At 48.7% G+C, this 25,938-nt stretch overlaps 2 protein-coding genes across 2 annotated transcripts in view; one reads left to right on the top strand and one right to left on the bottom strand.

Moving 5' to 3' along the window:
• The window catches only part of LOC149348449 (uncharacterized), a 46,385-nt gene extending 30,092 nt beyond the window's left edge, over positions 1-16,293 (top strand). The window contains exons 5-7 of the mRNA XM_089541765.1: positions 13,406-14,314; positions 15,030-15,140; positions 16,015-16,293. Coding sequence (XP_089397891.1) covers positions 13,406-14,314; positions 15,030-15,140; positions 16,015-16,046 — 1,052 coding nt within the window. The 3' untranslated portion in view covers positions 16,047-16,293. The remainder of the gene's footprint in view (positions 1-13,405; positions 14,315-15,029; positions 15,141-16,014) is intronic.
• On the bottom strand, positions 1,826-4,016 carry LOC149348450 (uncharacterized). Its single transcript, XM_089585829.1, has 2 exons — positions 3,934-4,016; positions 1,826-2,472 (listed from the first exon to the last, which is right to left on the bottom strand). The coding sequence occupies exons 1-2, from the start codon at positions 3,995-3,997 to the stop codon at positions 1,847-1,849; spliced, it is 690 nt and encodes a 229-aa protein (XP_089441955.1). The 5' UTR covers positions 3,998-4,016; the 3' UTR covers positions 1,826-1,846.
• Positions 16,294-25,938: the final 9,645 nt, after the last annotated feature.

Below are 25,938 nucleotides of genomic sequence, written 5' to 3'. Positions count from 1 at the left end.
AAGTAGAAACTCTGACAGGCATAAGCAAATTAAAAAGCTAAAATGGGGCAAAGCACACAAAAGTAAATTTCATAAAAAACCAATTGAATCACATGCTGCGTGATGATGGACTGACAACAGATCAATCCAGACAATATTCCTCTTCGCTCTGCTGACCGCAGAATGCTTCAGGAAAAACTAGTACCTGTGCTGTAACGAAGGCGGCCCTTCGCGTGTCGAATAGCTGATTCTGATGCGTAAGATATCAATGAAAATGTAATGACATTATCGACATCACACCCAACAATTCTGGATAAAAGCATGTTTGAACAGGAAAGTGTCTATGAACGCATTTTTTCATTTAATGTAAGGTTTCACTGAATTAATCAATATATCTGCTGATCTCCCATCCACAGGCTCACTTTTTTTTTTTTACTATTGACGTTTTTGCGATCGTCAAAAGCGTTTCCTATTGCTTTTCTATGGCAGTCTTGACTGCTGTATCCGATCGATGGAAACGCTTTAAAAGAAAGATTTTGCTACATATCGGAAGAATAGACTATTACCTTCAATATTTTTTCATAACAGTACCTAACAAAAACGATGGACATGATCGTACTCTAGAAAAGCTTTTTGGGAAGGCCTCTTGTGGCTTTCGTTCGATTTAATCTGTCATGAGTGCGGAGGACTCCGAGGGAAGAATGTTTTGTCTGCTTGCGTTGAACCAAAAAGAAAAAGAGAACCTGAAATCTGTTTTCTGGCGCTCGTTCTTCTGATGACCGAGATGAGCAAACAATAATGAGCGGGTTCTTGAGAGTCTCCGAGCTTCATCCATTTGTTCAACGCTTTACACATGGCAGTGTGCATCTTTGATTGACAGATTGTGACTATGTTTCCCGCTCCTTCTCTCTTCCCTCTTTAATCCCCTCATTCCCTTCCCCTGTGCAGGGTAGCCAGCCGGAATCCTTTCCGGTTAACATCCCTGCCATTCCCCTCTCTGTATCTATCTATCTACCCACGTGGTACCTTTGTTTATTTCTGTAGTGTGCGGTAGCAGATGCCACTTGTAGCTTCCGCTTCAGAGCCGGCACATTAATGCCACAGCATTAAAGCCGTCGTCACAGGAAAACCCCGCCGACATACGAGCTGAAATTCCCTGATTGATCGAGACAATGATGACGTAACAGGTGTCATATGACAACGAAGGGCCTATCACAACACTACACAAAGCTTCAAAACACATCACCACTGGAAGAATTGGTGTTGTTGTCAGAAAGCTGGCTTAACTATCATGTTCTCCGAATAAAATTTCAGTTTTCAGCAGCGTTAGTGTTGGTGCCTGATTTCGTACTTGTTTCCATTTGATAGAGGGATTTGTACCGGCTAGCTTGACTGAATCGTATGGAAAGAATTTACGTAGTTCCACGCCCGCTAAAACACCATCTGGGGGTAAGCAAACCGCGTTGTCGAGGGGTTCATATAAATCGCGACAAAATACACCTCTATAACTATGCCGATATTTCATTTTTTCGCCTTGGTCATAACGCGGCCACCTAGACCCGAAATGAAGTCCGCGACATTGAAAGAAGTAGTTCTATGTCAGAGCAGCTGAGTTTGGCTTGGAGGGAAGTTAAAAGGGCGTTCTCCTGGCCTTATCGTTAACTTGTTCGATATCATGTAACAAAAAATATAAGGCTTGCTGAAAGGAGTAGCAGTGCTTTATTTAGTTTTCAGTGAAAATTTTTGCTCATCAGAATTCTACGGTGTCGGAAATAGGCGTCGCTTTGGACATTCAACCTGAAGCTGAGCCTTGGCGAATCACGGGCCAACGCTGCACTTGTGGTGGTTGGAAAGGCAACGCTTGAGGCTAAGGGAACGGCTGAGGTATAGGCTGAGGAAAAGGTTGAAGAAATGGCCGAGGGTAAGGCTCAGGAAACTGCGGAGGATAGGGCTGAGCCTGTGGGTGAGGGAAGAACGGTGGTTGTGGCGGGGGATATAGCTGTGGGTAAGGCTGAGGGAGTGGTTGCGGGTAGGGATGAGGGAGTGGCTGCGGGAGAGGTTCGGGCTGAGGGAAGGGTTCAGGCAATGGCTGAGGGATAGGTTGAGGCTGAGGGAACGGCCCAGGGAATGACTGAGGGAAAGGTCCAAGCAACGGGTGAGGAAAAGGTTGAGGATGGGGCTGAGGGAACGGTCCAGATAATAGCAGAGGGAAAGGTTGGGGCTGTGGGAATGGTTGAGGAATGCCCAGAGGGTAAGGCCGTGGGAAAGGCAGACGGGAGGACTTAGGCAGTGGCTGAATTATGGGCTGAGTGAACTGCCCAAGAGGGAGAGGCTGAGGGGCGGTTTCGGGTAAAGGTCGACGCCAGGGCTTGGATTGAGGCTGCGAGCAGGATTTAGGCATAGTTTTCGGCGGAGATGAATTCGAAGGCCTCCTTCCCAAGGTTTGGTTGGCAAGTGGCAGAACCCCCTTTGCTGCAGGCTGCGTCGTCGGGCCTGGACAAGAAAATGAGATTTAAAGACGCGTAACAAAGCATCAAAGAACCACGTGGCTTGACTTAGCGATGACTATAAATAAAATTTAAACCACGCATCTCCCTCCGCACCGGCCATCAGCAGCAAGTGTCACGACCTCGCGCCCGCACCACTACATTTTCTTCATCATTCTTCCCCCGGACCGCGAACGACTGGAACGGCCTTCCCCGAGAACTTGCTGCTATCACATGCCAATCATTGTTCATCGAAGAAATCACGCGTGTACTTGCTCAGTGATAATCTTATATTTGTATAACTTTCAACTTATTTGTTAGTCATTCTGTTTTTCATTTCTGTGTGCCCCACCCCTTATGTAATACCCTCTAACGAGGGTCTTTAAGGTATTAAAGTGAAGTGAAGTGAAGTGATATGATGAGTTACAGTTCCTAACAGCTTTGAATGTTATTCATTTACTGGAAAATTTCCTTCATAACCGAAAAAAGGACATAGTCTGCTAATTTGAAAAGAGTTGGCTTCAACGTAGGAAGGTCAATAGTTTAATTTTGCATATTGAAACAAATTGCAAAACTTCTGAAAAAAATATTTCGGAAAAAAGGGACGAGCTATTCAAACTTTGTGCTCTCTGAAAAATGCTGTCCTTCCATTTGAAGTGTCTCATAGAACGCTGTCAGGCCATATCAATACGCCGATGTTTGAAGCAGTGATCTTTGGGGCCGCTTACGTAGTAAGTTTTCATTTCAAAATTACAAAGAAAGTAGAAGAGTTTAAAAAATTTCTTACGAAAGACAGAAAAAATATACTAAGTTCTGACTTGCTTCCATACAGTGAGTTCTGTCAGCGGCCAGTACCTGTACTGTCACTGATCGAGTAAGTTTTATCGCAATTAATGCAAGAATTACAGGGCCACTAAGCTAAGCTTAACTCAGGAGTGACGGCAATGCGCTAAAGTGCTAGCCGCTGTCCCTGCATGTCGCAGCGGACAGATAGACGTAATGTTGGCCAAGCAAACGAAAGGCATGGAGTGAACAAACAAACAAAAACGAAGAAGCATGCAGTGCAAATGAGCACACATGAAAAAACAAACATTAACCAAACAACGCTGGTCGAATTACTTGCCACCGCCTCACTTTTTTGTCTTTTGTACAGTGCAAAAAAAATTTAGCTTTTTGTCTTTTCCTTCGTGTTATGCAGAAATGACATTTCGCTGCCGCTTGAGAATTATGCCCAACTCTATCCACCACAAATGAAAAAGACCCCTTGCAGGCGAATATTAGTATTAGAATGTGTGCCTTGCGTGGATTTCTATATTGCTTTAGCAAGATGTATGCCGGCAATTTTTTGTAAGATTAGCATGGGGATGTTGTTTAATGTGAAAAAACGTTGACGAACTATTGGCGCCATACGGACTACGCGGACAGATCAAGAGAGGGACACACCCCCTGACATGTTTATATCACTTACCTTTCTTTGCAAAGCCACTCGAGACGGTGACAGCTATCGTTGCGACGATCACGAATATTTTCATGGTTACTGGTCTTGGCACTGAAGCTGTAAATACAAAGAAAATAATTCACAAGTTTTACGAAGCCTCGTCATCTGATTGGTCTGCAATTGCAGAGATGGCTATTCTTTAAATGGCATGAGTGTAGATTACCCCTAGGAAAAGGAATAATGAACAATACTCCCGGTTCCTGTTTTATAAGAAGGCTCTGAATTAGCGGGCATGACAGGAGAGTAAAAATATTTAATGTCAATCATTTTAAAGCAGTCTAAGCGAAACCAATAGCATGGTTTTGTCTTTATATTGTTTTATGCAAATAATTCAATTCTAAACGCTGTATGCATCTTGAGTACAATCTGTTCAAGCTTTCCGCCGTGGTTTGAATATTTGTTCGCTCTTTTCTCATTCATAGCAAAAAACAGAAATACTGATTCCAGGGCAGCATGCTAGCTTTAATTATTTACAGGTTGAAGAAGGTAGCAAAAAAAACATAGCTCGCTTTTGGCGACCTTTAGCAAGTAGCAAGCCTGAAATGTTAAAGCTTTGTCACTGCAGTCAGTCACCGTTAGTCCAACAACGTCCACAGTGGGACAACGCCCTTTCTCGCCGACCTCCAATTAGCCCTGTCCTACTACCGCCGCGGGTACTTTACCTCTGCAAAACACTCCCCCCCCCCTCCCTCCCTCTGTCTTCCCCTAACCCTCCCAAGCAAATAACCCACCCTCACTCTCTCTCTCTCTCCCATTTTTATGAATCCATTACCTTGGTATCCACTGCGTTGCCTAAACACACCACCCGTTTTTGGCTCCCTGCATTACGCGTCCTGTACAGATGCAGTTCCCATTTCATTTTCGCTGGGATATCAATAACTGCAATTTGTTCCGTAACAAACGGTACAAACGGTGCTAACAAACAGACAAGCATGATTTCTAGTCGTACAGAAGCATACAATTGCAAAGGCTGCTTGTTTCACATGAAATCTCAAGTATTTATCGGACCAGTCATCCCAAAATCGCTTTTGTGGTGAACAATACTGCCTCTTCCACCCCTCAAAGAAATATTTCGAGTAGTATAATCAACTAATGAAAAAGGCGCGCGAAAAATAGAGTCAAGTTGAATTTTTCGGCTCAGTTGCTGAGATAAGTTGGCGCACCACTTCCAGACGGGCGCATGCGCAGTAAGGCGCTAAGCTGTTTCGAAATATCTTCAGTTCAGATGTATACGTCGAGCATCGGAAGAGGACTATGCGCAGTTCGCATTTTTTTTTTCAACCACTGACTCTGCAAAATACTGACTAAGAACGACCGGACGAAACGTAAGCGGCCCGATAGCTGGCACAAGCAGGCCTTTTTTCTTAATGCGTCCCAAGTATCGCGGTCTGGATTTTGGCTCCGCCCTTCAACTGGAACATCAGAGAACCGGCGCGCACCTCACACACGGTCAGCCATCGTCTGCGACAGACAAAAAGGTGGGCTGTTAGTCGCGCCCTTTGGAAATAGACCGTGTGAACCGGCTTACGCATACCTAAGGGCGAGAACCTTGACTGCGCTGCCGTGAGGGCCGGGTAGACCGACATTGCCGTCATGATGGTCATCGTAGTCTTCGTTGTTTTGCTGCGCTTTGGCCTGGACGGCAGCTTCGCCCAGCACGGTAAGTGGTTCTGGCACTTATATCACACACGATTGTTCAGAACAAGAGCGTTAAGACTGCTGAAGGAGGGGGTGTCGCAGAGAATGGGAAAAAAATGTGCTCACGAACTAACGTGCGACTTCGACCGTCACTTGTTGGTTGACGTTTGCATGTTTGCATGGTTGCTTTGCGGTCTTCACAAGGAAAACAGCAGGCACAAGCGCAGAGAGAAATGGTAGGAATACGCGACGTAGGAATTGTTGTGAGCACTTCGATTCAGGCATTCTCTGTGAGCGTTATATCTTCTTACAAGATGTGAGCGTCTATATATAGGTAGGCGGTGATGGCTACCAGTTCAGTTCCTGATGAGTGAATGCTGTGAGGTTTGCTCCCGCCCATTGGCTCAGTAGTTACGGGGCTCGGCTGCTGACCTGAAAGACGCCACGGCTTTCGAATTTCGATGGAGGCGTAATGCTAGATGCCCGTGTACTGTGTGATTTCAGTGTACGTTAAAGAGCACCAGGTGGTTGAAACTTCCGGAGCCCTTCACTACGGCGTCCCTCATAGCCCGAGTCGCTTTGGGACGTTAAACCTCAATAAACCACCCAAACCTGTGAGGTTTGCTAGTTTTGTAACTTAAATGATTTAACAAGACAAGGAAAGTCTAATTCTATGCAGTGCTGCTTCCGTATTTCAAGAGTGGCTGGTGAATTTCAAATTTTATCCATTTTCTGAAAATAGTACTGAGCTTCCATTTGTCAAAATTTTTTTCGCGGACGTTTTTCGGGCAGTATGGTTGAATTCTGCTCCTGCGTCAATACGCAGTTAGAATGAATGTTTACCTTCCATCGGGTATCAGTAACAGTGAATCATTTAAGTTACGTGTCTGCTAGAGTAACTACTTTTTTTGCAGAAGTGTACTGCGCCATCCACTATTTCTGAGATCTCCTTGGTATATAAACTGTACTTACATCGCATTACACGAAAGGAAGCCCTAGAGAAGAGCCGCGTGATTGTAGAGATGCAGTCTAAGCCGAGAAAGTGCCAAATCCGGGGAAGCGCCCATGTTTTTAAGTTTTGTGTTTGTGACGGTGCTATGTTTCCCAACTTGTACCAATTCTAAAAACCAGACTAGTGCCATCCCTAAGTCTAAATTGGTTGCTTCCTGAAATTCACGCCACACGAACTAACCTTGGACGTTCAACCTTCGATCCACTCTGATCGAGATGTACTACATCTTAAGCCAAGGAATACGCGTGACCTAAATTTGTGCAATTTCTGTAGGTCAGAAACTAGATTGTACAAGTGGCCGCCGCGGTGGCTCAGCGGTTATGGTGCTCGGCTGCTGACCCGAAATACGCGGGTTCGATCCCGGCCGCGGCGGCTAGAATTTCTTTGGAGGAGAAATTCTAGAGGCCCGTGTACTGTGCGATGTCAGTGCACGTTAAAGAACCCCAGGTGGTCGAAATTTCCGGAGCCCTCCACTACGGCGTCTCTCATAGCCTCAGTCGCTTTGGGACGTTAAACCCCATAAACCAAACCTAAACCCTATTTATTTATTATTCCTCAAAGGTCTCTTTCGGGACATTACATGAGGGGTGGGGATAACACGGCAAAAAAATAAATATTATACATTAATAACAAAATGGACAAAAATTACATTGATGAATGGGCTTCCTCGATGGTGGTCTTGAAAAGTCGGTGAATCATGATGGTGGCCACTTCAGCAGGGAGGTTATTCCAGTCACGGGCAGTCTTTAAAGGGAGACTGAAGCACTTTTTTTGAAAATCCGGCTGGCAGCGGCGACCTATAGTTTTTCATGCTGTATGCTCGAATATCGCATCCAAATAAAGCAAAAACAAGCGCGAATTGCCTTTTTTAGCAGAAATATGCGGCCTGTGCCGCGGGGCACGCTGCGCGGCGCGCCGCCGCCCGTGATTGGTCAAGCGAGGTCGTGACGTCATTTTGAGGACTGGAGAAGCTGCCGATGCGGATCCGGCGCTGCGCTGAGTGCAGATCGCAGCTTTCCGTGGCGTTGTAATAGCGAATATGGTGACTATTTTTTTTTTTACTGACCTCCAAAGAAAAGGATACTACAGTTAGTTCATTCCACGTATCACCTGAAAGCAAAAAAGACACGAGCAAAAAATTCTACGCCTAGCACAAGCATACGCTAGCGTGAAAGACACGTACGCAGATCATGCGTAAAAGGTGCCAGCACAACCTCGGCTGATATTCTCGGAAAGGAAGGGGTGCGAACAATACTCAAGTCAATTACCACCTCCGGACGCCTCCTGGCTCGCCCGAAAGAGCGTCATCTTAAAGAAAAGGCCCAAAGCGCTGTGTACAAAACATCCTATTCTCACTACCCGGCGTAGGTTGGGGCAAGAAAGTATTTCATGGAAACGATGAAGCAGCACAAAGCTGATGTCAAAATTAGCGAAGCGCAGTGGCCAAGCACTGCGAGGCATGTGACCACAGGATATTGAAGGAATCATTGTGCGCTGGAAACCAAGCTAAATACGCGCACAAGGCTGCTGCTTCACTCGTGGCGCGTTCAGCAAATGCCAGAAAATATTAATCGCTGCCTCGGAAACGTTCGCCCTTCCTAGATTTGCAGTTTAGGTTCAGTGAAGTAGTGGCCAACTATATGTGTGTTTAAAAGCCAAGCTAGCTGCAACTCGTTGGCTGCCACAACTTGAAGAAGAAACCGACTAAGGTTGCGAGACATGATGTTTTTTTGCAAAAACTTGATTGGCATTCATTTCTCTGTTAAATTTGCATCCGAAATCAGAACGTCGAACGCTATCATTTTAATCGCTTAGATACGATTAAACGAGATGCCGCATATGAAGAGCTTCAATGCTTGCTTGCTTTGCTTTATTGTGTTTTGCTTTGCTTGCTTGCTTGGACACGTCAAACCGAGTACAAAATCACTAACCGAGCCTTGCTGAGCACGCCTCAGGTGGTCTGGCCGCACCTATAAGCTGAGAAGAGCAACACATGCTTGAGCATCTATTAGGTTTCTGCAGGGGCGTGTTTCAAGTGAGCATATTTCTGCTTTTAGAAGAGGCGCTTCTTCGAAATGGTGACACGCCTCTCATGCGCGAGGAAATGAAAGGAACTGCGTCATGGTTCAGCCGCGACCGAAATCTACAGAGATCACATTAGGGACAAGCTCTGCATGTAGCCGGTCTCACGAAAGTGCTTCGAGCAGAGTACGCTTGCTTTGGTCGGCTTGAATTCTTCGTCAAAGCAGCGAGCGCTTGCGCTGCGAGCGTATGATCTTGCGGAAACCAGTGGAAGACGACACAGTCGCGGGCGTAGTTGTTCGTGGACTAGAAAGCAGAGTAGTACCTCGTGTTGAATCTGATTCTCAAGGTCGGCTGACACGCTTTGTACGTCACAACGCAAGCAGTACGAGGAACAACGCATGCAGCACGAGAAACAACGCGCGCTGAAAGCTCTCTCGGGTGCGCCGAAGTATCCCAAGCTCCTCAACGTGACGTCACGTTGGCCGACATGGACGAGGTTTCCCTCTCCGCTGTTCTCCTCTCCTGCGGTCGCGCGCGGCGCGGGAGATTTAAACATCGCGTTTTTAATTTGTGATTGCGCTACTGTTCTGGACAAAATCTAAAAAATAATTACACAGACGTGATCAGCAATGACACTACTTCAAAACCCTAAAAAATTAGCTGATTCGAAAACCGCCTCAGTCTCCCTTTAAGAAAAATGATTGCTGGAATGTGGTGGTATGGGCACGTTCAGGGTAAACAGCGTTCGGGTGGTTATGGCGGGAAATGCGATGGACACGTGGAATTAATTGGTTGGCTTCTGTAAAGTTGTGGAAGAATTTGTGAAATAAGCAGAGACGTGCTGTGTTCCGACGGGTGACTAGCGTAGGCAATTGCAATCGTGATTTCAGACCTGAGATGCTGGTATGATAGGAGTAGTCAGATGAGATGAACTTCACGGCACGATTCTGAACAGACTCAATGGTATTAATTAGGTTAGTCTGATGGGGATCCGAGACAGAGTTAGCATATTCAAGTTTAGGTCTGACGAAAGTCTTGTAAGCGAGCGATTTGAGAGAACTTGGTGCTAGAGCAAGGTTGCGCCGAAGATACCCAAGGACACTGTTTGCGGAGTTATGTTGGTGATATGGAGAGTCCAAGTTAGATCACGAGAGATATGGACGCCTAAGTATTTGTAATGATTGACCGAAGAAATTGGGCAGTTATTAATAGTGTACACAGGCACGATGAAGTTGGGGCGACGGTGAAAAGAAATCAGTGAGGTCTTTGAAATATTAAGAGACATGAGCCACGTGATACACCAATGTTGCACATGTGAAAGGTCTTCTTGAAGAGCGACGATATCTGAAGAATTTGTTATGGGGCGATATATGACACAATCATCAGCAAACAGTCGGACGTTGGAAGAAAGACTAAGTGGAAGATCATTAATATATATTAGGAAAAGAAGGGGACCTAGTACACTTCCCTGTTGGACGCCAGACTTCACAGGTGAAAGAGATGATGAGTGACTATTAGCATAGACGAACTGATGACGGTCAGTTAAAAAGGCACGAATCCAATTAACGATGAAGGGGTGCAGATTCAGACGGGAGAGTTTGTGTATTAAGCGACCATGAGAAACTTTATCGAACGCCTTTTCGAAATCAAGGAACACAGCGTCACAATGAATATTACGGTCTAAGTACGAGTGTAAATTGTGTACGAAAAAGGCAAGCTGTGTCTCACATGAGCGGCCTTTAAGGAATCCATGTTGATTAGGATGGAAGAAATTTACAGAAGTTAAAAAGGCAGCAACATGCGAGTACAAAATATGCTCCATGATTTTGCAGCAAACGCAGGTGAGTGAAATCGGGCGATAATTTAACGCGGATGAACGGTTACCTTTTTTGAACACTGGAATGATTTTGCCGATACGCCAGTCACGTGGTAAAGATCCTGATGATAGCGATTGCTGAAAAATGAGCGACAAGATCACACTGCTAATATCTTTAGTATTCTTCAGGACTTTTGAATTTATGGCATCGATACCTGAGGACGAAGTATTGGTTAGCGAGTCAATAATTTTTGCAATGCCTTGAGGTTCAAATGATATGTTTTCCATGACTGGATGATCCAAATTCTTTTCAATCTTTTCAAAAAAAATGGGATATCGGGAAGGTTATCGGCAGGTTCATTGGTGAACACAGAAGAAAACGCAGAGTTAAGGACACTCGCCACATCAGAATCATTAATCGGAAATCCGGAATTATCACAGAGCGTAATGACAGAAGGTTCATGAGGCATAATGGTTTTCCAAAATCGCTTGGGGTTATTTTGTAGCATTGATGGTAAAGTGTTGGAGAAGAAGGTACTTTTTGCTTGCGCTGTTTGCGTGTTGTAGTGTTTTTCGGCGCTGTAATACTTCGTCCATGCTAGGGGAGAGTTAGTGAGCTTAGCCTTTCGAAATAAGCGTTTTTCTTGTTATTTAGTCGTTTTAACGATACGTTAAACCATGGGGAACCAGACAAGTGGCTATGCTACCGCTGAATTTTAAGTTGTATTCATTAATTTACAGCCATAACATAGTATAGCAGAGATCATTAAGTAAAATAGAAAGAAAAAACAAATCCGCCCACCGTGATTGCACTGGCACATGCGCACGTCTTGGCCATGCACAAGCGGAAAGCGCATCATCAGTTTTGTAACCACGGCGGGATAGGGGATATTTTAAGTATAGGTAGGCTACCCCTGCCTTTACCTACTGCGACAGCCCGTGGTAATAATTCACTGGCTGTCATTCACGCGACAAGGGCCAAGCAGATTGCGATAAGTTCTCAGATTGTCTGGTGAAAAAATGATCGTGCTCTTTTTTCATCAATAGCTGAAGTTGCTCGGAAGTATCTTTTTCTAAAGGTGTGGCGACAGTGCTTTTCAAAAACTGCATCGAATCTGAGGAGTTACTTTGGTACCGAGTCGAATACGAATTGAGTTGTGAAATAACCGAATTAAGTCCGACCGCCGTGCTGGCCCAGTGGTTATGGCGCTCGGGTGCTGATAATACAGCTGTTTTACCTGGACTGAGGGATGCCTTTCAAAGTTAGAGGGTACGACAGAGTGCTGAAAACACCCAAAACTATTCGATTCTATTACAGTTGTGGCAAACAGCAACAGCATGCTCCGCGACAAAGCCGTTCCATCTTTTTTCAGCTTTGGGAGTAAGCCATTTAACTTCCGAGCCACCGCGTTGGCCCAGTGCTTCTGGCTGTAGGCTGCTGACCCGAAAGACGCGGGTTCGATCCCTGCCGCGGCGGTCGAATTTCGATGAAGTCAAAATTCTAGAGGCCCGTGTACTGTGCGATGTCAACGCATGGTAAGGAAACCCAGGTGGTCGAAATTTCCGGAGCTCTTCACTAAGGCGTCCCTCATAGGCTGAGCAGCTTTGGGACATTAAACTCCATTGTGTTGGCTGGCGGCGAATAACTTTTAGAGGCCGCCCGTTGTTTGACCCTGACTGAAGAAGCGAGCTGTAAGATTGCGCGAAAAATCAAACCTTCTGACCACCAATTCCTTTTTTGAAAGATGAAATGAAGAACAGAGAGAAACATTGATATAATATACCAATTTTCATAAATGCGAAAGGAAAATTCACAAAGAGTTCAAGCGTTTGTTACACTGCGAGTGGGCAATCTCAGCATTCACTAGAACACGATTTCATACTGTGACAGAATAGATGCTAGGTAATGCATTCGCTGCCACTTTGCAGACCAATATTATCATGGCCGCTGTAATCTTGGCTACCGTTTATTCTTCGTTCACAGGTAATTTGTAACGAATTGCACGAGGTTACTGAAGTCGAGAAAAATCTTCCATTCTTTTGCACACTTTCTCTGAAAGAAAAATCAACTTTATCATCATTACCTCTCCGGTGTCTACGATGTTGAGCGCAAACACTGGCTTTCCTGTACGTAAATCCCAAAACTGTGTTACAGAGGTCATGATATCTCATCATTAGCATAGTTAGTTTCCTGATCATTAAGTACAAAAAGCTTGGCTAACAAATGCTATGGCCGTTCTATCGTACTCCATGGAATACGTGTCTGTTGCAGCGTGTTGTGTAGCCGTGCACACAGATCAAGCATTGTCAATGAAGGGCCCGTGGTCGGTTCTCTGGCAGAAACTCTCAAAGAAGCCAATGTTTGGTCGTTCTGAAGAGATAACCACTGCGTGCCGATTGCGGAGGATCGCCCAAGACATACCCGCCGACTTACAGCTGCCCAAAAGCGTTTTTCACGGAAAGATTTGAATGAAGATGGTCAGAACAAAAATAAAAACAATTCAGTTCCTAATGAGGCCATCTTCATCTTCGCCCGTCACTTCACCTCCTTCTTTCAACTAACCTGGTTAACACGAATAACCTATCTACCTGGCTACTTGGACATGTATACAGCTGCGCCTGTGAATGCATCGGTGCTCTTATAGTTTCGGAGGTGCAATAGGCCAGGGTAAATATTCACCTCTAATAGCGGACGTAGGGAAGTGCCCGGTCTGTCGTATCATGCATTTATTTCTCGTCCGGAGTCTGATAGCGCTGCTGCTCTTAATTACTGAAGGACGACCTAATATGTGTGGTACGGCACGCAAATGGCATAGTGCAACTGTTAAATGCATCAAATATGTCATTTTATTTCAATAACTGCATCAGAGGTGCCAGGTTATTCGTGGCGGTTATATCACACACTGCGTTGTATTGCTCATATCAACCATTTGCCCTTTCTCCCAGCGCAGCCTCAACAACCGAGGAGCCCACAACTCCCTCCACAGTATACCCACATGCTTCCGCTCCCGGGTCCGCTGCTAGCCCCAGCCCCTGCGTCGTCCCAGTGTATATACCGTGGCCTGTGCCATTGTACACACCTTATCCGGTTCCCTGGCCCGAGTCACGACCGCAAGCACCCGGAGGAATCTGGCCTTACTACCCGGATCACCCGGCGCCAGAACCTTGGCCTGCTCCTTGGCCGCAGCCTATGCCCGAGCCGTGTCCACCTTATTGTTACCGACCATTGCCCGACCCTGGACTTGGCCCGTGGTCCCAGCCATCAGCCAACTACTACCAGCCTCCCATTCCACAGCCGTCCGAGCCCGCAGCTCAGGACTCGCTGTGGTATTGGCCGGCTCATCCAGCCCAACCGTCATCAGAGACTTCACCGGGACCCGGGTTCTACCCATCTCAAGAGTACTGGCCCAACTCTTATCCTCAGCCGAACTACCAATTCTGGCCCACGCCCGGTTTCCACACGCTGCATCAACCTTGGCCTGTGCCATCGTCCTTGCCATCACATCAAGCCTGGCCACCATCCCAACCCCAGCCTGCCCCATATCCCAGCCAATCCTGGACCAACCCTTGGTCGCAACCCGTTTGGCCTCAAGCCTGGCCCATGACTTGGCCTCAAGAGCCGTTGCCCCAGCCATGGAACGCTCCTGCTTACAACCCTCCTCCCAAACCATGGCCGGTTCCTATGCACCAGCCGCCTCCCTTCCAGCCTCGACCGTTTCCTTGGCAGGACACACCCGGTCAGCCTTCTCCTTTACCCTGCCCACTGCACGGACACAGGTCTATGCCTGGTCCTGCGCCGCCTAATGAAGCCATGGGGAAACTTGTACCGCTTCCAGACACAAGATTTCGAGCGTACAGAGGTGAATGGCAATCACTTTTCATTTCGTGTTGTAGAATTAACCGAAGTGAAGAGTAGTGCCTCCAAAAAGAAGTGAACAGAACGCCAGCAAGTGTAGTATGGTGACAACCACTTCTTTGTTTTTGAAATGCTTGGCTTCCTTGAACGTACTCCGTACGGATAAGTGATATACTTGTAATAAGGGAGTAATTACTCAATGCAATCCACCCAAGCGCAGCCATACGGCTACAAAGGAAAGCTATACAGCTTTCTCAGAAACTTCGTAGCTAAAGAAAAATTAGTCCTGGTCCGGGGTTCGAACCCGGGACCACCGCTACACCGGAGCAGTCGCTCTACCAACTGAGCTAACCGGGACGGCAAGCTTATGGTAGGGCGAGAGCGACCAAGTGATATACTTACAGGAGGCGACCCATCCCGTCCCGGAGCCAAGTAAAGTGAACTGATCTTTTTGGAGAGGCATACCGTCTCTACTTTCATGCAGGTTAAACGGGATAAAGAAAGCTCCGTCTGAAGAGCTTCTCTTCCGCAGGAATTTGGCCCCAAACTATCCTGTAGCTTGCAAGGAAACAGTAATATGGGCGATGGATGTACAGGCAGGATGCTGCGTTAATTATTTGACAATGTTTGCTGCCCAATCCTGGTTTCAGTAGACTTACTAGTTACACGCTTGCTTGACAAACTTGATGGCTTGTTTAATCAGTTCCTGTTTCCTACAGACCCATACAGGCTCGACGATCGGCGAAGTAGGTTATACCCTTGGCTGCATCTTCGAACCAGTGGGACGCCATGGCAGCAGCCGATGACCGCCATGAATAGGCCATACGCAGGTATATTGTACCCGCTCACTTTTTCATGCAAACTGGCTATGAACACCAGCTGTATCAGGTCAGTTAATGTGGTTCTAAACGACAGGAACATAATAAGATGAAACCACATACGGTTTCCTTGCTGCCCAAGGAAATAAAGCGCGAAGCTTGTGGTGAACGCTACGCAGCAGCAAGCACCAGTTTTCCTTTTTGTTCGACTTACGCTACAGGAACAAAGCTCGTGTCGTGCACTTAGTATAAATTCATACAAAGCAGTTAGGAATAAAAAGAAGCCGCGCTTGGTCTTAACTTGTAGGTGAGCGCGATTAAGGTCTCCATCGTGAAACGTCGCGCTAGTGTGTTGCGGTAGCGCTCTCTATCTGTTCTATAATGATGTTGCTCCCTACATCGCTCGTAGTTTGGCTTCATGAAGTTGTAATGCCAATTTGAGTGTTCTACTTGCTGCTTCTACTTGCTAATTACTCCTTGAAATCACTCTGTTGTCTGACTGTGTAATTTGCTGTCGTGTGCGTTTTTGTCAGCATTCTTCATAATTAGGGAAAGCGTCTTAAAAAATTGCAACCTCAACAGTAAATGCAATGAAATCTGAATGTAATCAGATTTTCTTGCGCTACAATGTTCAAGCCTCGAACAGATGATGATTACGCGCAGACGTCGGCAGCGCTCGGATCAGCGAGTTTTTGTGAAGTGGCTAGATACACTGAGTAAACACATTACACGAACTTTAGAACAAATCCGCGTTTTCCACACGCTTTTCTTGTGTAACGGCTTGCGTTGGTTGCTTACGCAGTGTTGGAGCCGGAATGTTCGCATTTAGCAGAGAAGGAATTATTTGCATCTAGTGAACAAACACTGTTTGTTGTGGTTCGTGCAGGTGTGGATATGAACACTGGGCGCTGGAGGTAACTACCGGACAGTCCATGCTCATCCGATCCAGTCATGGCAACGACCCTGGTACTGACTTAAGATGTACTCCTAAGGATTGCGTCTCTCCCTGAATTTTTAAAACCGACCAGCGTCGTAACGCCGTTAGCCGTAAAATAAATTGTTTGTTGACCTCCAGAGTTGAGAATAACTATGAATTTTCAATTGTGGTATAATGCAGAACGCATTTAAGACCTGCCCTCCAAATTTTTCTCTCCCGAGTCTTTGAGAAAAAATATCGGAAATCAGAAAAGGTGTAGGCAACTACGGCATTCACATTTGAGGAAAAAAAAATCTACCACCTTCTGGTGCTGCCCACGGACAATGTCACTGGCATCAGCAGGATTTGTAAAGGAATATGCAGCTTGGGGCAATGCAGTACTGGTGCATCTGGGAGAGAGCTCAGCTATGGGGCGAATTTTTTTTTTCAGGGGGGGGGGGGGGGGGGCTGGGGGGGACTGCCTTTTTCACAAAGAGGACAGCTTTTAAAAGCAGCTGATACAAGTTCCCAACGTGGCAGCGGAAACAAAATGGACGGAAAATGTTCTTCGGAGCATTTTGTATCGCGAAATAACGCAGCATTACAGGCTAAAAAGGCTAATCTTCCCACCTTCGCACAGAAACTTAACCAAAGAACATGAGGTACTGTGGAGACAACTCCAAACTTAAAACTTTTCCTAACCCCGCTGTCCTAAGCCATGTGTACCCGGGTAGATCTAAACCGGAGTACAGCAAATGCGGCGGCAAAGCCGCCGTAAACCACATCTTCTGAAACTGTGAGATCTTTCGCGAATATCGCTTCAGAGGCTCGCGCCCCCGGGCCGTGGGAGACCTTGCTTCTCAGCTCCGACCTGGAAACGCAAGTACCGGTCGTGACAAGAGCCCAAGAGGTCGGCGCCAGTCTCCAGTGACGGCCACCTAGCGAGATGAACGAATCCATTTATTACTCAAGCCGATAAAAAAATTCCATTCAATCAAATTGGAACGTTTGGTTGTACATGATCATGACCCTGAATAATCTGGCTTATCTTACAATACTTGCTGGGCGAGCTGGTTCATGGTTTTAAATTGACCGAAAATTGCGTTGACAAAGAGACACAGTCTGCCTTGTGCCAATTCGGGCCAGTTGTTTCAACCTAGTCTCCTATGTCTTTCTTGTGTGTTAGCGATATCCGTTGTGAATTTAAAAGACTGTTCTACTACGGCTGTACTGGAATATCTATTTGGCGCCTTTCGACGCTGGTATTATCAGCAGTGCGCCCGCCTGCACTAGGACTAAGCACTTGAAGCGGCAGGAAAAAGGAAAATAAACGTTTTGCATTGTAGCAGGAAGCATGGTAAGTGATGGCGTTCCAGCCACGCTGTTCGTAGCTAAGAACCCGGAGAAGACAAATGATACACAAAATGAATGGACACTAACATCTCTCGTAGCCTCATGGGCTATGGTACGCCACTGCTTCTACGTGGAGTTCCAACGCCTGCCGGACTGCGAGTGCGGAAGTGTTCTCGCTTGAAGGACTGAAAAAGCAAATTTCATTGAGATGGCTCTATGCCCTGCCGGAGCTCTATTACCCCGGCCAACTATACAAATAGAAGAAAACACTTATTCCGGTATTCTAGTCACGTATACAGAGATTCTACAGACTACAGACTAAGTAGGAGGGAATATACGCTACCGGGCGAAGAGTTAACGAAGACACCAGAAATAACACTAAGAAAACTGCAAATAATATATTCGTTACTCTGAAAAAACTTTATACCCACACTGTCCATTGTGCTGGCAGGTAACGGACCTATACCATAGGTCAGTGTACGTTGAAGAACCCCGGGTGGTCGAAATTTCCGGAGCCCCTCACTACGGCGTCCTTCATAGCCTGAGTCGCTTTGCGACGTTAAATAACCTTAAACCAAACCTATATCACATAATAAAGGCTAAGAAAGAACAATTATTAAAAGGTTATGCTGATCCAATAGTCTTGCGGAGGGAGGGACGCTGTCCCTGGACCCTGGAGTCAAGCTCCAACTGGCAGAAAGGGCAAGGGCAGCGGCAGCAGCCAACAACCTTCTGGACTATAAAGATCGTGCGCCACTGTAATCTGTGCTCAATAAAAATGTTTATCATCGTCTTCATTCCTTCCCCGGTTATCTGGATGCAGTAAGGAGCGGCGAGTTCATGTGCAAGCCGGCACTTACGAGCTTTCTTTGAAGACTGTCCAGTGAACGGAAACGAAGGCGAACTTACGGTATGGTAGGAAAGCACCTGCCACACGGATTTGTATGAGAGGAAAAATTGTGGGGACACTTAGGCTCCACCTTAATATGACATGTTGACCTCGCAGACACGTACACTTTCGTTTTAAGCATGAAATGCTTTTAGCTCCCGTTGTCGGCAGTGTGGTGACGTCACGCCGACACCGAGAGCCAACATCCGGGCGCTGAATTTAACTCATCCGGGCACTGAAACAAGAGTATCCGGGCACCGTACGAGATTTAACGAGACTCTCTAAGCCCTCTTACAGGACCGGCATACAAGCGCCGGTAGCTTCGCGCCGAACGGGTAATGCGTTCCTCCCTTCCTTTACGGTGCGGTTCGGGTGTCCACCGAGATGACAGAGAATCCTTTCCTCAAAAAGCGTCGCGTTCAAAGGGCAAGGCATCGCGCCGAACATGTGGTGGCGTTCCGTGGACTGCCTGGCAGCGCTACAACACGCTGTAGCGTTCCAGGCCTAAAGGCGAAGCTTAAGCGTCATTAATTAACAGTTAATCAGTATTTAGTCATTAATAAGTAATTAGTCATTAATTAGTAATTTGTCATTACTTCGTCAGCAATTATGTGTGGCGTAATCCAGTGGTGACGGCGCCAGTGTCACATAGGCAAAGTGGTACAGATAACCGAGGAATGAAAACAACGATTACAAAGATGAAAGGAAAACCGAAACCAGATACAGCTGACGAGGCAGAGCGGAAGAGATTCCCCAGACACTCACAGGAAACGATTGCGTCCACATGGACCAGTGCACAGTATGTGTGGTGTGTTGAACACTAGACCCATTTCAAGATTTCCACTAGTACCATCTACAACCAATGTGTTACGCCCGTAAATATTTCATGCTTACTCTACTCTCGGTTGCGGGAGAGGCAGGGATTTTTTTTCATTTTAATATGTTTTATTTTACTATCGATAGCACGCAAGAAAAAAATTTTCGGAACTGACACAGTATTTACTCGAGGAAGAAAAAGCAGTAGCGCCGAAAAACACACACACAGTTGAAGAACGACGTATGACAAGCGCTCCTACGTCATTCCTACGTTACAGGACAAGCGCTTGTCCTACGTCGTTCTTCAGCTGTGTGTCTGTTTTTCGGCGCTACTGCTTTTAGAGCGCAGCTCTTTGGCGTCCGTTCCTGGGTTTCGCGTCGTCGTCGGCGTTGTCGTCGGCCTCGTAACCAGCTCTGGTGGTGGTGGTGGTGGTGAAAACATTTATTTCGAATGAACTGGAGGTATGTTTGGATCAGCCCGTAAGGGACCGATCCTTACAAACACTAGGTGGAGGTCCCTAGTATGGGACCCCAGTGGCGGTTGCCGCCGCCCGGGCGCGCCCGACTAAGGCTTGTTGGGCCTGTAAGTCGTGGCAGCCGAGCAGGGTCGCCTCCCAGTCCTCCCGGGTTGGGTTGGGGATGGGGGGAATAGCGGGGTTGGAGGGGCAGGCCCACACCATGTGATAAGTGTCAGAAGACACTGCACTACAGTGTGGGCAGCGGCCGCTAAAGGAGGGGTCAAAATGTTTTAGCGCTGCCGGGCAAAGCAAAGTATTGGTGAGAAGGCGGAGAAGGAGCCGCTCATCCGCCTTCTTCAGGCGTTTACATGGGCTAGGGTAAAGGCGATGACAATTTTGAACATATGTTGTAATATCTTTGAATGTATAGACCGGATTAAAATCGGGTTCCTGATCGGATGGGGAGGAGAAAACAGCCCGGTGAGAGAGCGCGCGGGCGGCTGCGTCTGCTGCCTCGTTTCCTGCCAACCCCTGATGAGCAGGGGCCCATATGAGGTAACGGTGTGCGGGGTCCGTATCCCGTATGCAATTTTGATATATTCGATAGGCTAGGAAGGGAGTGCAGCCTTGTTCGACGTTCCGACAGGCCCCTCGCGAGTCGGTGATTATGTATTTTGAATTGGAATGTGAGGCCGCGAGAGCAATCGCGACCTCTTCTGCTTGTGTTGCACTGCGAGCTCTAAAAGTTAGGCCGTTAACTGTGTTGCTGTTGTGAACTACCGCGGCCGTGTACCATCCCCCGTGGTGAGGGCCGGAAGCGTCCACGTAGTATACACCTGTTTTATTGCCATAATATCGGGCTAGCGCTTCCGCTCGTGCCAGGCGCCGACCATTATGGTCTTCATGTGACATGTTTGCTGGAAGAGGCCGCACGTGGAGGGCACGTCTCCACAGTTCCGGGATGCGAAACCTGTCTTCCATTGGAGGGGTGTGTTGGATATGGAGTCGAGCAAGAAGGCGGCGACCCGACTCCGTTAGCGACAAGCGCGTGTACTGGTTTGTAAGGTGCGCCTCCCGGAGCTCCCGGAAAGTATTCACCACCCCAAGAGCCATAAGCCGGCTGTTTGAAGTAGTGATAGGGAGGTCAAGGGCACGTTTAACAATTTTGCGAAGGATGACCTCAAGGGCGTCCTCCTCTTGTTTCCGTAGGTGGAGATAAGGAGTCGAATAGAGAATTCGACTAGTTACGAAGGCGTTTGCCAGCCGCAAGGCATCCTTACTTCGTAACCCTCCGCGTTTGTTGGAAACCCGGCGGACCATGCGGCCCACCTGGTCCCCCACCTTACGGAGTTTGGCCAATGTAGTGTCTGGCCGCCTGTGTTTGTGGATGTAGAGTCCGAGTACCCGTATCTCATCACTTTCGCGTATGGGACCACTCTCAAGAGAGAGAGATATTTTAGTTGTGCACTTCTGTGAGGGGCGGAGGTGCACAAATTCCGATTTTTGAGGGGAACATTGAAGACCGCAGCGGCGGGCGTAGCGGTCTACTATCGTCGCCGCTGTTTGCAGGCTGGTTTCAATGTCTCCTGTGCTGCCCTGCGTGGCCCACAGAGTGATGTCATCAGCGTACAGGGCGTGCTGCACGCCGGCGACACCACTCAGCTGGGCCGGCAGGTGCATCATGGCCAGATTGAAGAGCAGCGGGGAAAGTACCGCGCCTTGAGGGGTTCCCCGCGTGCCGAGTAGGTAAGGACCATGGTCTCTATCTTGAATTCGAATGTAGGATTGACGATCCATTAAAAATTGGCTTATGTATTGGAATGTGTTGAGGCCGCAGTCGGTGTGACTTAGGTTAGTGAGTATGATCTCATGTGTTACATTGTCAAATGCCCCTTTAAGATCCAAGGCGAGTACTACCCGGTCATTATGGGGGCATTCGAGGGGGTCAAGGACTTCCCGATTGAGTTGCAGGAGGACATCCTGTGCGGATCTGTGTGGGCGAAATCCGAACATGGTGCTCGCAAAGACTTGTTTGTGTTCAAGATATGTAGATAACCGATCCCGCACCATCGTCTCCATTAGTTTGCCCACGCATGAGGTGAGAGAGATGGGGCGGAGGTTATCTGTGTCAATTGGTTTGCCAGCTTTAGGAATAAATGTGACCAAAGCCGTTTTCCATTCGATTGGCAGGGGGGTGTCCCCGCGCCAAATCGCATTTACGTATTCCAGGAGGGACTGGTATGCCAAGTCGGGCAGGTTCGTCAAAAGCTTGACGGTGACCTTATCCCGTCCTGGCGCAGTGCCCCGTTTCATTTTGGCGAGAGCCGCCCGCAGATCATGGAGCTGGAAAGGTTGATCCAGCTCCGTGTTCTCTCTGCCTGCATAAGAGTACGCAGATCCACGGGGGTCTTGGGCTGTACACAGATACTGGTCCCGAAGTTTCTGTGCCAGTTGAGTCGTGTTGCCAGGAAAAGCGTGCAGTGCTCGCTGCAAATGTTTTTGTGTTTCGGATCGTGTTTGGGTTGGGTCGATTAGGGCTCGAAAGAGACGCCACGTGTTTCGGCTGGACATTTGTCGCGCGGCCGTGTTGCATCTATCTACCCAGTTGGAGTCGGCGAGTTGGGCCGCGTACTCTGCCGCTTTCTGGGTAAGCTCGGCAATTCGAGCTTTAAGCTTTCTATTGTGTTTCTGCCGTCGCCAACGGCGGACGAGGCTGCGACGGGCTTCCCAGAGGTGTAGAAGGTGGTTATCCACGTCCGTGACCGCCTCTGAGAGCTGGATGTGTGTTTCATGCGAGGAAAGGTGTGCCAGCAGCTGTTGGGACCATGCTGTGTAGCCTTGCGCGGAAATGGGTGTATTATCAAGTGAGTTAAAATTTTGCCTGAATTTCGTCCAATCTGGGATATGGGCTTGTGTTCTTGGACGCTTGAGGGGGCGTGTGCGTAGTGTAGTGTTAATGATGCAGTGGTCGCTACCGAGGGTCTCCTCGGTGTTGAGCCAGTCTGCGTGTCGTATGTTGCGAGTGAAGGTTAAGTCCGGACACGTATCCCGTGTCACGGAATTTCCTAGCCGGGTTGGGTGGACAGGGTCCGTGTGGAGGGTGAGGCCCAACGTGGACGCAAGCTCCGCCAGCTTACGCCCGCGCGACTCCTCCTTGCGATACCCCCACTGCTGACTGGGAGCGTTAAAGTCGCCCACAATCAGCAGGGGATCGCGGCCCGCTACTCTTAGCGCGCGGCTAAAGAGGTCCGCAAAAGTCACTCGCTTTAGTTTGGGAGAGCAGTACACGTTGAGTATATGCAACGGTGGGTCCCTGCGGCGGACTGGTAGGAGGGTCACCATTACATAAGAGTACTCTAGTTGGAGGTCGAGATCCACTAGGTTGGCTGTGTAGTTTTTGTGAACGAGAAGACAAGACGCGGGGTCTTGTTGGAACGTCGTGTAATTTGAAATTGTGGCGCCCAGGCCTGGCTCTTGGAGGGCAACCACGGCTGGTAAGGACTCGAAAGTTTCAAGGTAGAGGCGGAAATTGGCCCGCTTAGTGCGGTCCTTAAAGCCTCTACAGTTCCACTGTGTTATTGAAGTTGACACGGCCGAATTGGATATGGCGGAACTCCTTTGATTAAGGTGTCTCGCCATGATTTAAAATTCTTGGGGGGGAGGAGGAGGGATTGGCTGCCTCAGAGCCAGCTACTTGCGCCATCAAGGGGGTGATGACGGAAGGAGCGGGGCAGCTGTCCTCATTGTCCGAATCAATAATCAGACGGTTGAATTTTGAAGGACGGGATACGTCCCTAATGGGCCCCGTCCGACGGAGGAGGCGGGGGTTGTCCAATATGTGTTTTGATACTACCGCGGGGATGGCAGATTTGACCTTGGTCAAGATTTGGTCCATGGCGGTCTCGATCATAGATCGTAATTTAGAGGTTAAGCGCTCCTCCATCGCGGAGATGGCTGTCACGAGGGCAGGCGAGATCTCCGCGTCGCTCTCCATTGCGTCCGAGTTCTGCGGGCTCGGAGCGGCGGACGCCAATTTTGATTCTAAATTTTGAATTTTGTTGAGCAAAAGCTCATTCTGTGCCCGGAGCACGTCGATCTGTTTTTTGTATTCCGCATCGAGTGCGGAGACGATAACTGGGGAGGAGGGGGAATGGGAGGAGGAGGAGGCGATCTCAGCCCAGCTGCTCACCTGTTGTTTGCCGTGTTGAGACGCTGATGCCCGGGCGCCGGCAGCGCCATTTGTCTTGAGCGCCGGGAAGTGGCCAGCGTCCCTGCCGCTGGGCGGTGGCGGTGGGGGCGTAGTCTTGTTCCCGGGTGGTGACTTCACCGAGGATGATGATGATGACGTTTTGTTGTCGATGCCGTCAGCTCCACGCGGCGTTCCGCCACCGGCACCTGAATTGGGATGACTTGCCTGCCGGCCAGGTCGCTGTTTTCCAGGGAGCTCTGGGCGCCTAGTCTTGCGGCCGGGCACCTTGAGCTGCCTGAATTTCCCCGTGCAGTCCCGGGAGTTGGTGGCGTGGGCTTGCCCACAGACTGCACAGGACGGTGTGCACTCATGCGGTGTCTTCACCCCGTCGACGGTCGACACCGCACTGCCACAAAGGCCACACTTTTGATCCGGGCAGGGGCATGTGTCCGCTCGGTGTCCCACGGTGCCGCACCGCACGCAGGCCGGGATTGTTTTCTTATATGTACGCACAAGGGTGACTTCCGAGTTGTAATGAACGTATCGCGGCACCACTTTGCCCACGAAGGTGAGCACCACGACGTCTGATTTTCCAAGCTTGCGGATATCGGCAAGCTCTCCAGCACGCCACTGGATCTTGTTTTGCAGGGACTCACTGGTCTCGTGCTTGGCCACGGTGATGACGCCGCGGCACACGTCACCAGTGAGCTTCAACTGGCCGTACAGAGAGAGCTGGCCTTTCGGTGTTGTTAGTTCGAAGTCCCGCAATAGCTTGTCTGCGACGTGCGGCTCTCGGGTGCCTGCCACGATCAGGTTTTGCTCCCATGTGGGGAGCAGGCTGAGCGATGCTGCGGCCTTGGCGCCCAGGTAGGCCGCGAACGCTGCTCCCAGCTCACCATGTTGAAAGACATCCTTCAGAGCGACGGTCACCCGGGGCTTCAGGATGATAACGATGTCTTCGGGATGAAGCCGCGGCAGCGGCTTTGGTTTCCAAGCAGGTCCCTGGGGCCCACCGTGAAGCGCTGCAGCGCGCGCAGCAGCGTTGTGCCGTGTTGAGCGGCCTGGCGACGTGGCGTCCGCTTTCTTGGAAGCGTTCCGCTTGCGGGAGCGGCGTTCCACTAGCTTGAATAACTTCAAGTTCTCGATGGGCGCAGAGGCCGGGCTATCAGGCGCTGGATTTGCTGGAACCTCGGACCAGGCCATGGCGTCCGGGTCGTAGCCACGTTGCAGGTTTGGCGAAGCCATCTTGCCGCGGGTGGGCGACTCACTCACGGCCGGGCGCCGCCGTAGGCGTTAGGCCTAGCGCCGCCGCCACGATACCTAAGTGAAGATCGGCCCTAAAAGGCCTAAATTTTGCCCCACCTGTGTGCGAGAGGTATGCACAGGTAGCTGACGACTTCGGGAAGCCAGACACGGCTGTGTTGACGGGGTTGCGGTCGAAGATACGTGGCTCCAGCCGAAACTTGGCGGAGCCGATGCACTGACGTTCTCTCGCTCCGCGCGCTCACAGCGCCCCCAGCTCTGCCCCCCTTTCATCCCCCCAGCGCTATCGGCGTCAGCGGCATCAGTCAGTCGCTGCTATCTCTTCCCTCCTCCCTTTATCGTGTTGTCCGCTTGCTGCGCGCGCTTCTGCCCCCATCGTTTGCCGCTGGGTGTACACGCCGCCCCCCTCCCCCCTCTTCCTGCGAGTCTCCGGTTGTCAAAGCGCCGGCTCGAACTTAATTCCTTTCTTCGCTCCTCCTCCAATGCAACCCCTGTGCGGTGGCAATCAGAGAGCCAGATCGGTGGCGGCGGATCTGTATATGTGCACCACCCGAGCCGAAATTGCGAATACGTGTGAAAAATAAAAAAAAAATTCTGTGATAGCGCATACATGTGTTGCTCGATTTCGTTGCCTCAATCTATCGAAAAGGTGAAACAGCTTATTTGCTGCGTTCAAATTTCGCATTAGGAAGTAACGACACAGTAACGTAATCGTCGGTAATTTTTTTTCTTTCTCGAGGTATACAATTAACCATAAGCCGAAATAGAAGTTCTAAACGACACAGTGTTTGTCTGTGAAACGGAGAGAGGTGTGCGAGAAAACTGAAAGAGGAGCAGTATTCCACATACGGGCACCAAGTGTTCGAGCCCGAGTCCCAGAGGAAAACTGCATGAAGAATGTACGTCTGATTTTGGAATTACATAGC

Source organism: Amblyomma mixtum, chromosome 4, assembly GCF_055824585.1.
Source record: "Amblyomma mixtum isolate Tamu chromosome 4, ASM5582458v1, whole genome shotgun sequence".
Taxonomy (NCBI): Eukaryota; Metazoa; Arthropoda; class Arachnida; order Ixodida; family Ixodidae; genus Amblyomma; species Amblyomma mixtum.
Note: the sequence above shows the minus strand (reverse complement) of the source record. Positions and strands in the feature narration are given on the sequence as shown.